At 45.4% G+C, this 12,375-nt stretch overlaps 1 protein-coding gene, 1 long non-coding RNA gene and 1 other non-coding gene across 3 annotated transcripts; 2 read left to right on the top strand and 1 right to left on the bottom strand.

Moving 5' to 3' along the window:
* Nucleotides 1–313: 313 nt before the first annotated feature.
* LOC127349130 (putative cyclin-dependent kinase F-2) lies at nucleotides 314–1,568 on the top strand. Its single transcript, XM_051374909.2, has one exon. The coding sequence runs from the start codon at nucleotides 324–326 to the stop codon at nucleotides 1,527–1,529; it is 1,206 nt and encodes a 401-aa protein (XP_051230869.1). The 5' UTR covers nucleotides 314–323; the 3' UTR covers nucleotides 1,530–1,568.
* Nucleotides 1,569–2,071: 503 nt separating this feature from the next.
* LOC127349129 (uncharacterized) lies at nucleotides 2,072–4,114 on the top strand. The gene is made up of 2 exons (XR_007880134.2): nucleotides 2,072–2,365; nucleotides 2,458–4,114. It is a non-coding gene; the product is annotated as an uncharacterized lncRNA (long non-coding RNA).
* Nucleotides 4,115–7,865: 3,751 nt separating this feature from the next.
* On the bottom strand, nucleotides 7,866–7,969 carry LOC127297786 (small nucleolar RNA snoR103). The gene has a single exon (XR_007849474.1). It is a non-coding gene; the product is annotated as a small nucleolar RNA snoR103 (small nucleolar RNA).
* Nucleotides 7,970–12,375: the final 4,406 nt, after the last annotated feature.

The following is a 12,375-nucleotide window of genomic DNA, read 5'->3' as shown; positions in this document are numbered from 1 at the left end:
TTGTCGATCCAGAAGCACAGGCCCGCCATGGTTTTGTGCCGCGTGTCTGCGTGGCAGCGGCGCCGGGAGCTGGTTATGGAGTCGGACGAGGACCATTTGTGCCGTGCAAACGGAAACGCAGGCTGCACGAAATTAACGAAACTGCCGCGTACAGCACTACTGAATCCGATTGCAAGATGGTGACGAAACCTTTCCAACCTGAATACAAGTAGAGGTCGGGGCTTCACTTCTGCGTCGATCGCCGTTGCGCGTACAGCTTTCTGCCCCCGCCTTCTCCATCGATCGCGCTTTCCCAGCAACCAACAAGCCGTCGATCGAGCGCCATGGCCGCCCGCAAGCGACCTGCCGCCGTCCTCGACGCCGTCCACGCGACCACCACCCAAGGATCGGCGGCGAGCGGCAGCAAGAGGAGCCGCACCAGCATCGGCAGCACCGACGAGTACGACGAGATTTCACGCATCGGCGAGGGCGGCTTCGCCGTCGTCTACAAGGCGCGCCACTGCGACACCGGCAAGACCGTGGCCGTCAAGTGCCTGTCCTTGCCGGACGACACCGAGGAGCCACCCGACGTCGCCGAGGCCGAGCTCCTGCGTGAGGCCCAATTCCTCGAAACCTGCAGCGGGAACCCTTACGTCGTCGGCTTCGAGGGCCTCGTGCGCGACCCGACCAACGGAGACCTCTTCCTCGCCATGGAGTACGTCCCCGCGCCGAGCCTCCAAACCTTCCTGTGGGGCAGGCGCCACGGCCCTCCTCTGCCAGAAACCGAGGTGCGCTCCTTCATGTGGAAGCTACTGTCCGGAGCCAAGATGATGCACGACCGCCGCGTCGTCCACCGCGACATCAAGCCGGCCAACATCCTCGTCGGCCAAGGCGGGGAACTCGTCAAGATCTGCGACTTGGGGCTGGCGATTTCCAAGTCCGAGCTTCCGCCCTACACCCAGGCCGGCACCGCGTGGTACATCGCCCCCGAGATGCTCCTAGGGAAGCCGGACTACGACGCGCGGGTGGACACATGGTCGCTCGGGTGCGTCATGGCCGAGATGCTCACCGGCAAGACGCTTTTCCTCTGCGAGGATGACGATGAAGATGACAAGGAGATCGACGAAGAGATCAAGGACGAGATAGTGCAGCTCCGGAGTATCTTCCGGGTGCTCGGGATGCCGGACAAGAGGACGTGGCCGGGGCTCAGATCTCTGCCTCTCACCGCCAAGGCGCTGCAACTGCTACCGGCGGAGCACAAGCGCAGCAGCCTGCGAGATATCTTCCCAGAAGAGAAGCTGTCCAAGGAAGGATTCGAGGTGTTGCAAGGGCTTCTCACGTGCAATCCCAACAAGCGACTCACGGCGGCCAAGGCGCTCAAACTCCCATGGTTCATTGCTCCTTGCCCCGCCGCCGCTCCAAAGATTGGCCCTTCCCTCGTCGTGCCGCCGAGAAAGAAGACGCCGCGCATCAAGTTCATCCCACCAGCAGTACCAGAGAAGATCACCTTCACGATTCCAGTGGCGATGTGGAACGCACAACGAGTGTAAAACTGTTCAATTGTATTTTGCTTTCGATGATTCATCCATGTAAAGAAACGATGTAACTGTTTCATGCAGAGCTTGGATGATCGATCCATGTAAACTATCGAATTGTAAAGAAAGCGATGTAACTGTTGTATGCAGAATTGAATTGCAGAGCAACTGTCTTTTTTTCAGATTATGTGATTGTTCTGTTTAGTTGGGAGAAATTAATTTTTCGATAAGGGACGCTTTATTACTCAAAAAGTTTTTTGGAAAAATTAATAGATCCATTCTGTTCATATCATAGGCCCTAAACATTGTACTGCAGTTCAAGTGTATATCCCAAATTCTGCATCTTGCATTCTGCTGCACTTGTGCATGCCCAGATCCAACTGGTTGCCCAGGTACAGAGTTGGATCAGCATGAATTACAGATACATGTATCCGTCAACACAATTTCGTTACCACTGGCAAAACAGATGGAAGTGCACACACATCTTCTATCTCTAAATAGCAAGCCCCCACTACAAGGATTTCTCTGTGATTTCGTGCAGCCACGTCACATGTTAGCTTCAGCAGTCATTGTTTTGCGCCAGTGAGCCACGCCTAGACCTTCTCGCGGAGAAAAGAAACGCCTGGACTGATAATTCCATTCTCTCCCTCACCAATTCGGCCTTTATTCCTCTTGAAGTCTTCAATCTGCAAGATCTCCGAGGGAGGCGAGCGGTCCGCGACCCACCACTTGGGCCTCTTTGTCTTCAATCTGCGTGGGCGCTAAAGAATTATCTCCTCTTCAATCTTTGAGGGAGGAGAGCAATCCACCGTCCCACCACTTCCGCCTTTTTCTCTATGATCGATTGATCGGTAAGGAAGGCGAGCACCCGGCCGCCCATATTCTACCCAAGCGACGCCCTTCTCGTAGCCCAAATCTAATGTACTCTCTCCTGATCCTGCAGCGCGGTCTCTTCATCTGCCCTTTGAGCTGCAAGGTCACAAAGGAAAGCCAGGGGAGAGTACGCCCAGTCGGCAGATCACAGGAAACCCCATTCCAAGGTGAGTTTATCTGGCCTTGACTTGATTTCCCCCATTTTATTTGGGGTTGTGCAGGAAAGGGTGGACTGCATGCTGGAGAAGATTGATCTGCTCATCAGAATGGTCATCTCTATTTTGACTTCAAGGAGAATGAATCCATCGCCAAATGTATTTTGTTATCTTTTCATAATATTTTTCTAAGTTTTTCTTATGTTTATGGTCGGATTTTCATAGTTGGTTTGAGTGGTGAGAATCTACTGGGGTAGAACAGCAAATCAATTGTTTGCTGAATCAATATTCAGATTGGAAATCATTCAGTGATTTTGCTGGTACTGTTCTTAAGTTCTCCTCTGATGCGTCCATTAAGCTCGAAGGTAATCGTCGCCGCCGGCCGGCCGGTAATTTCTTTGCTGGTAGCAATAATTCCATTGCACGATGGTCAAGTGCCCCTCTTTAATATTCAGTTCATCTCCTTACCTAGTTGTATATCACTGTATGCTGAATAGCGAGTTGGTTTCAGTAAGTGAGTACGCAATGGGTTTTGATTTTAATTCATTCACCTCTATTAATTCTGCTGACTGCAGGGAATGTTCATACGCAAGCAAGACTAAACCTTTGCGCAGTTGCGAACGACTAGGTTGGTTAGATGTTATGATCAGTCATTGCATGACTATTCTCCCACTTTTATTTCAGATTCCTCTTCAATACTGTTTAATTTGATTTCAAGTCTTTTCAGCTCTTGCATGTATCATACATTTTTCAACTTTGGAAAGCTGAAATCTACATCTTGCCACTCTCCATCTCATGGAAGCTATATTTCTGTTTACTTTCTCCCAATAAGTTACTTTCATATGGTAAGTAAATACCAGACCACACAAATATCTCTTCCTTATTCATGCTTGACAGAATTTTCCACGTTCAAACTTTAATTTGTAGATGCATTACTTTGTACATTCCATGTTCTTCTGTTGAATGTAGATAATTTTCAAGGTTCTGGATGGATCATAAATAAAGCTTCATCAATAATATTATCCCCTATGTGTTCATGAGCTTTGGTTAATTCTCTTGAAGTATGGTGAGTTACAGCAGCTGTGCATTATCTATGTATGATTGAGCCTATCAGATTCTATAAGTCGGCACTACTTTCTTTTTGCTGCAGAATTTTTTTGGGCAATCTGTTTCAGTCCATATTCATTTATTTCTGTTCTAAACTACAATAGGGGTTTGCATTTAAAGGTTGCAAATACTGACACCAAGGCAAAATTAGTTGCTCGGTTTCTTCAAAAGCTTTTATATGTCATGATATTTCGTAGTTTGGTATGCTTAAAATGGAGACCAAGAGGAGAGCTTTGCGAGGAGAACAAATGTCTACATATACTCAATGTGAACTTCTGAAGGTGTTTACTGGCACATTTTTAAAATAATGCACACTTCCATTTGAACATCTTGATTAAGTAATTTGGTTGATTTCGGTGACAGCTGTACATTGCGAGCTGTAACTATTTATATATGTGTATTTCTGTACCGTAAGAAAATTTAGATTTCAGTAATACACAACCAATGTATCACAAGTAATTTATACAGTGATTTGTAAGCAATGACTCATTGATCCCGTGGGCTTAGGTAGTGTTGCTTATTTTATCTTTTCTTATCCCCTTGCTAAAACATGTTTTGTTGGGTCAGTCAATTGATCTTAGAAAGATAGTTAGTTAAATCGAAAATCAAATTTGATGTCAGGTGCCTATACTCGCTTTACTTAAACAAATTAGAATGTTAAAATATTCAGATATTTTTGCTTGCATATCTACACATTTTTTGTGCGCACATAATATTTCACTGGAAACCTAGAATATTTGTACCCTGTATAAAAAAAAATTATATATCTCTAGAAATTTCTTATTTTTAGCACTCAATTTTGAATTTTTACACGGGATGCACAAAAGGTTGATTTTCGCTGACACAACTTTGTGAGCATGTAGGATCTGGAGATATGCACATAATATTTAATTTTCATTTTTTAACATGTTTAAAATGCATTTCAAATAAAGGGAGAATATATAGCCGGGAGCCAAAAGGCAGATACATACATGATGCTCTTTATCTTAAATTTGAGCCAAGCTCATAGTTGATTGAAAAGGGGCGTTAATTGGTTAACACCTTGCTATTATATCCCGTCTATAAGTTACATGCTAGAACATAGGTTGTTTCATAATTTTTACTGACCAGAATATTTATTTTATTTATGCAATTATCCCGCAGCACCGCGCGGGGTATCATCTAGTTATTCTAAAGCTGTTACCCTTGGAGAAAGTAACAACACGGGGACAGGTACCTATGTGATCTGAGAACAAACTCAAAACTGCACATTTACAACTCTGCTAACATCTACAACTGGCCTATACAACACGCAACCAATGTGTGTCAAATGTCTATAAATCCGCATCTATCAAACGTAACAAACATATTAGCAACTTCAATTTTTCAAGAATCTGTCCACCCCTCAGGGAGCCGCCACCGTCGGTCCCAGTAAATCGACACCCGGGACTAGAGAGGGAACATGAAGCTGTAGTCAGCAGCCTCATCAGGCAGCCCACCTACTATCAGTGGTATAAGAGCATCTCTAGCGGGTCCATTGAAATATCATACCATAAAACCTGTTTGACTTACCTAGAAAGCATTTTCGTGGTGTCCCAGGCCTAGAGGGAACATAATCTCTGAAGTTGCTTTATGGGCCTGCGCGATACCGCAAAAAATGTTTAATTTGCATATAGGTTTTAACAACAATGACATGAAGTAATGGACCAAGTATGGGGCAAATAACTTCACAATACTAACTCAATAGTCTTATATCCAAAGTTATGCACAATAGAACAAGTAGAACTCAAGGATGTCCAAAAGAATGTGCAATCAAATATCATTAGCAGGTGATAAAATGAAGCAACACATCAATGCCGCCGAGACCATATCTATCATCATATTCACGACCACCATTACCACCACCACCACTTGATGAATGCAAGTGCACAGGTTGCATGTAGCTAGCTAGTTTAAACGTAAGAGTATCAAACCACGAAAGCTCTTGTTAATGGTCTTTATGCCCCTTGTTATGGTTTTACCAAAGTGTACCTGGAAGTTATCTTTGATACCAAGCATGAGTGTGTTGAGAGTTTTCATGGGTGTTTGTGTTTGAGAGCAAATCAATATTTTAAAAAGTGAGTAGAAATTGCAAACAGAGAATAAGTGATGTTAGTAATGATGAAACTGCAATATGGCTACAAGCGTTCTCGGGAAGTCGCGAATTCAACACTAGCATTAATAGAATAGGATTAGGATGTAGTATGTCTTATTTGTATGCACGTGCACAGGTGGAGCACGACATACACTGCCCAGAAATATCGGTCATCACACCCCGCATAACCACAACTAGTCCTCCAATAATAATTAGTCGAAGTGCGTTAGAAAATAAGGGTCTCCCCATGGTTAAGGATATCCATACTTGGATCTCCGTGATCCCTTGTTGATCCATGACTAGTGATGGCGATGAATCATATCACAGCTATGGCCACAAAGCACTAACTCATTCACTAACTATAACTTCCTTGTATTTCCCGAAGGGCCGAATATTATGCATTCGATGTTCGCACAATGTCATCGAAGAAAGTTACTACACACTTATACAAGTATAGACAACATAATCTTTATTTCAATTCATGGTGGTGCTAGGGTTTTTCCATCTCCCCAAGAACAAAGGGAATTACTCACACATGGAGCAAAACAAAATATACAATATACTAAGTTGTATAGCATCCAATTTTCTCGAATGCCCTAGCGATTTTTCCTGGCCCAACATGTTAGATTTTTGTGAGCCAGATCCTCTGACCTCTGCGCCTTACATTGTGGCCGCATCGCGCTATGGTATGCATGTGTCGCATGACGTTTTCCCTCCACCCTCGGGTTACTTTGGTCTTCTCCCTTCCCTCCTAGGGTCCTGTGGGGAGGCTTCCGATGTATCTGGTCAGTTGTCAGGCCTGCCTGCTCATGCTACACGCGCGGGTGCGGGCTGGTTCCCACCACCTTCTCCCTCTCACCTTCCCCCGGGTCGTGTGGGGTGCCACCCACCTTTTTGGGGCGGTTGTGTGCCTCCTGTCGGCTTATAGGTCGACTGCATGGCTTCCTTCATGCCGCGTGTCTTGTATCATCAACATGTGTGCCTCTGTGTCGGTGTGCATGGGTCGCATGTTGACGCGTTGACTACTGTGTGCTACGTGTTGGTTGGGTCTGCTGATTTTTTTTTTGCGTGTCACTTCTACGTTGTATGAGCCTCTTCCCTTTTCATCTTCCTCCCTTCACTCCTCTTCTTGGTCCTGCAACCCTCTTCCTCATATCGTCTAGGGTTTTGTGATGCCGCGTTGTTCTTCTCATGTCGCCGTTGTTGCGCATCTGCATTGATGCAGATGACATGTGTTATTTGTTGCGTGGGGGTGCTGCTGGTTGTGGGTGTTCTTGTGGTAGTGTTGTTATGTCTCGTGGTGTTACATTTGCTTGTTTATATTCGTCCGCAGCTAGTGTGGTGCGTTATTCTTGGCTTGTTGTTTGTTTCATCCTAGGAAGGTGTTTGTTTCTTGCATGTTTGTGATGTTGTTTTTTTCCTGAGGTTTGTTCTTGATGTTTGGGTGATGGGAGTCATGATAGTAAATAAGAGTTGATGATCACTCTAGTCGAGTTAAACGTCCAAAATAGAAGCGTTTCATGGGTGGCAACCGATGTGAAATAAGTTTTTTAGTTAAACTAGTTAAAATGCCCGTGCGTTGCCACGGATCCTCAAATTTCATTTCCCAATGCACGTAATACTTATGAAAAAACAAAAGAAATCAGAGTTACAGATTCCTGTGATCAATTTCAACAAGATAAACAATGCATATCTTCGCAACCTTCCCCCGAAAGTCAGCGGCCAAGTAGTAAACATGTGATCAATTTAAACTCTATATCATTTGAAAAGATAACAAGCATAGATTTTGCATGCCAGCTATACATATTGCGTAGAAATTTATCAAACAGATATTCTAGTGATTATTGATTCATTTTATCTGGCCAATTCGGAAGCAAAACCTAAAATATGGTTTACCATTTTATTCAAGCAGCAATCGGAACCCACACCCCACTCCGCCACCATTGCCACATTACCCCACTCCGCGAGACAACGATTCATGCAAGGAGTATTTTACCATTTTTCATAGCAAAAAAAATAACACCATGAAATTCATTATAGAGATAGTGCCAGCATTCATGAACAGATTTACACATATTTTGACTGGTTCTAGTCTCCAAGAATGCATGTGTGATAGTTATTTATGAGCATGTACGAACTCACAGAATACTCACTTAAATTCCATCAACATTAATCTTTGTCCATATTTACAAGAAAACAGTACTGAGTGGCTGGCAGAGAAACATACATTACAATCAGATGATGTTAGAAGTAATTTGATTACTATAAAATTATCTGTAATATGAATTAGCAATATAGATTACGTCGTACATCAGTACACGAATGCTAAATCAGTTAACGGCTAATGCTTCAGTCCATCTAACACTCCTCACTCATATTCATTTCTGATATCGGGATCAATCAAAGAAGAGTAAAATACATCAAAGGTCACCAAACTTGAGTCTATTACTCGCTTTGGTCACCGTACATAGCGATACACGATTTACGGTCATCGAGTACGCACGGAAGCTCATCTAGGTCACTCACTTGTGGTATAGGTACGCATTTGCTGATGTCGCAAGTGGTTGACCCCACATGTCAGGCGCCATCTCTGTTTCATTTTGCAAAAAAGGACCAAATTTTGTTTTCTTATACTGAGAGCTCCCTCCTAAATTCCATACGGAAAAATAAAAAGGAAAAAGTCGCAAGGAACCTCCGGCGTTCCTCGCCTCCAGTGACAAATCCGGGGACGACGGAGTGCGCCATTGACGCTGGCTTGCCTGCACCTGTATCACCGCGAGTTCTAGCCGCGACCACCACGAGCCTCATCTTCCTGCTACTCGAGGGGAGAAGCACCGCGCCATGCGTGGTGGTCCCCGGGAAACAAGCCTCGACTTCCTCCTGCTCGCCGGCCGCCTCTGCTCTAGCCTGCGGTGGACAAGCTCGATCTCCCGGCCATCCCGCGTCCCAGCCGCCGTGAGCTCCTCCACCTACGCCTCTGCTCCGGCCTCCGTCGTTCGAGCTCGATCTCCCACACCTAAGCCCGAATCCCCTACCACACCCGGGCGGCCGCGCACGTAGCTAGCAGAGTGGAGCGCGGTGGTTGGAAATGGGGAGACAGTGGCCGCGTCGCCGCTCAGGTATTCGTCCGCTACGGCGCGTCCATCCACGACGCAGCCCAGATTGTGAGGAGCGGGACGAGACCAGACCCACTTCGCCATCCGCAAGGCTGCGCGGCGACGAGGGGTGAGACCGACGTGCGCTGCATCGCGCCGCCATGGCGGAAGCAGCTTCAGTCACGACGACCAGGACCTCACTGGCCGTCCGCGACGGTGCAGCAACAGGGGAGGGGGAGGAGCAGCTGAGCACGATGAGGGGAAGCCGGGAAGGAAGTCCAGCAAGACGGAGGCCCCTGCGGCGGAGGGCGCCGGCCGCCGCTGGTCGCCGGAGAAGTTGCCAGCTTCAGTGCGGCGGATGGAGAGGAGAGCCACGGGCCTATCTCTTTGTAAATTTTACAGTTTAGTCCTTTTACTTGTGTATTATTCTAAATCGTCCATACAGTTGGTACCAATCTGACATGCGAGCTCGACCACTTGCCACATCACCCAATACATACCTATACCACCGCTGAGTGACCAAGATGGGCATCCGTGCGTATTCAATGACCTTAAATCGTGTATCGCTATGTATGGTGACCAGGATGAGTAAGAGAGTCAAGTTCGGTGACCTATGATGTATTTTACTCATCAAAGAATATATATTTCTAAAGCTGATGGTAATCATTACCCAATACTCCCGTTGGCCAGATATAGCGTTGCAGACATGTAACACTTTTATCTCTAAAGGCTGATGAGGAGTATTATTTAACAATAAACAGATATAGCGTTGCAGACATGTAACACCTCATCCCTTTGACCATTCAAACAAACTTAGAATTAGATGCACTTTTATCTCTACTTCAAGAAGATGACAACTTCCCAGGTGCATAAACCAGCGACCAAGTCACCAAGCATCTGAACCTAGAATTTTCTTGAACATCTCTCGGTACGTTTTACTGGTATAAACAAACCAGCATGGCAACTCAGGAGAAATAACATGACAAAAAATGACATAGAAGTCTCTGAAATAATGCAAAGAATCTTATTCTCATATTTTATGAATAAGATGGATAATTTTGTATGGTATTTTAAGTGTCTTGGTCTTGATTTCACCCAAACCATGCATGTTTTGGAGATAAAGAGAACTGGAATTCAGTGTCTAACTAAGCAATACAAAAGAAGGTACCTGTTATATAATTCATTGAATTATGATTCTCCTCATTGCCATCACACTTACAGTCGTCATATTGGCAATTTCGTACTACAAGGTGGGCATGCGCATTGTGCAACATTGCGTGCAGCCCTGCACTGCCCAAAAAAGTGAAATGTAAGTTCAGTTTGAAAGGCAAAACAAGTTCTACAGGAGTGCAGATCCCATGGATTTAACTGTAACTCTACCCGGTGATTTGAAGTTCATGTAAGAAGTTGCTCCACCTGATTAAATGGAGCAGATCATGCCGATGCTTCTACCTTGTCGCCACACAAAAATTTGTTTTTTCTTCTTACCTAGCATTCATATCTGTAACCCCCAAGTCAGCTCGTTCTCTTTGCATGGCTGATGTAGTGATGTTTCTTCTCCACAATAAGTCAATAAGTACACCTCTTTCCTCCTGATGCTATTCCCTGTTATTGTGGAATAGCAACCATGGCTGCGTTGCTTCCATCAGGATTTCACAAACCTACCCAAACCTACCCACACGAAGACTATATTTAGTACATAACACCTTCCTGGAAATTTGATTCAGTGCAAGAAGCTAAAACACTCATCAACAAGAAAACTTATTTAGTGCAAGGGAACTAAGTCTAATTGCAAACCCAGATTAGCCCACGAAGGCCGAAGCTGCCACGCCACACCTCACCATGCAGAGAGAGGTCAATCTTGTCTAGGAGCGGTTCGCCCGCTAGAAATCTTCGCATCGGCGTCAACGCCGCCAACGCCTCCCAAACCAACCGGATGAAAACCCACGCGGCCCTGAGTCATGTTGTGCTCCACCTGCGTGAGGCGAGGCGAGCCTGTGGACCGCCGAAGACGTCCCTGTGGTGTGCAGCGTGCCCTTCCCCACTACCATGGAATCCACCAGGTCCGGGTCATCTTCTTCTGGCGATAAGTGATGCATCCTCTCCAAGGCCTGCGACGTGATGTTGAGCCGCTGGTCGAGCACCGCGAGATGGCGCACCGCTCCGCATTCGCCTTAGCCCCCTCCTGGACCGCGACGGCTTTGGGGTTGAGCTGCGCCACCAGCGATTGCCCGGTTGGTGCTGGTGTTGCTAGGCAATGAAGCTGGGGTAGGCGGGGTAGATCGAAGGAGTGGCAGGATGAAGGCGGCATACGACTGGGGACCATGGTCGTGGGATTGGGGATTCACGAAACACTGATTCTGTATGATTTCTTTAGCGTGGGCGGTTTTCATCCGGTTTCTTTTGCGTGAGTTATGGACGAAAATCTCGCGTGGGAGGGAGTGATGGAAAGAAAAACCTTTCTAATGGAATTTCCTGTAATTCATGTTGCCTGATTGGTCGTCAAAAAAGTGTAGTGCTATAAATATTCTGCGTGAGTTATGGACGAAAATCCCGCGTGGGAGGGAGTGATGGAAAGAAAAACTTTATTTATGGAATTTACTGTAATTCTTGTTGCCTGATTGGTCGTCAAAAAAGTGTAGTGCTATAAATATTTTGCGTGAGTTATGGACGAAAATCCCACGTGGGAGGGAGTGATGGAAAGAAATACCTTTTTGATGGAATTTCCTGTAATTCTTGTTGCCTGATTGGTCATCAAAAAAGTGAAATCCCATGAATTATGGTCGGGCGCTGATGCATTGTTTGATGTTGTGGTGGGAGGGCAAAATGGTCAGATGAAAAATATGTAGGACGAAACCTTGGACCGGAGGAAACAGAACCAGTTCCTCCTTTTTATATAGTAGAGATTTTTTATTTGGTTTTGTTTCATAAAAAATATTTAAAGTTTGAATAACGGGGATGAGAAGAACATGTGACCCGCTCCCTATCATATTGATATGTTCTCTGAAAATTTTATATTGGTATTATGCTGCAAAAATATTGCACATTCGATGTATTGAACTAATATTTCAGATCCTTATATAAAATATGAAGAAAACAAGCCGTTTAGTGGCAATAGTGGAGTAAACGACCACTGATATGGTCACACATGACCATATTGTGTGGTTGTACAATAACCGCTATGCTAGTCACGACTAACAACATGATTAACAGAAGTTTTAACGACACCGTATGGCCTGGCCATACCAACCACACGAAGAAAATATTAAAAAAATTACTATTCATTTTAACGAGGACCCGCATGAGCGGGCACAAATGCAATGAAGAGAACATCTACGGCGTTTGTAAGTTTAACGAACATACATACGGTCGGAGGCGACTATATCAAGTGCTTGTACCAAGGCCACGGCAGCAACAACAGCTCCAGGCCGAACATAACGATCAGTGGTACGGTGAGGTCATCTGTGTATGTACCCATGCCCGTACCATCGCCGTAGCTCAGAAAAACTGTTCAAGAG

The sequence above is a fragment of the Lolium perenne genome, chromosome 4 (assembly GCF_019359855.2).
Source record: "Lolium perenne isolate Kyuss_39 chromosome 4, Kyuss_2.0, whole genome shotgun sequence".
In the NCBI taxonomy this organism is placed as follows: Eukaryota; Viridiplantae; Streptophyta; class Magnoliopsida; order Poales; family Poaceae; genus Lolium; species Lolium perenne.
This window is presented reverse-complemented; position numbering and strand designations above follow the sequence as displayed.

Coding starts and splice junctions, on each gene's coding strand:
- LOC127349130 (XM_051374909.2), top strand. CDS start 324: ATGGCCGCCCGCAAGCGACCTGCCGCCGTCCTCGACGCCGTCCACGCG.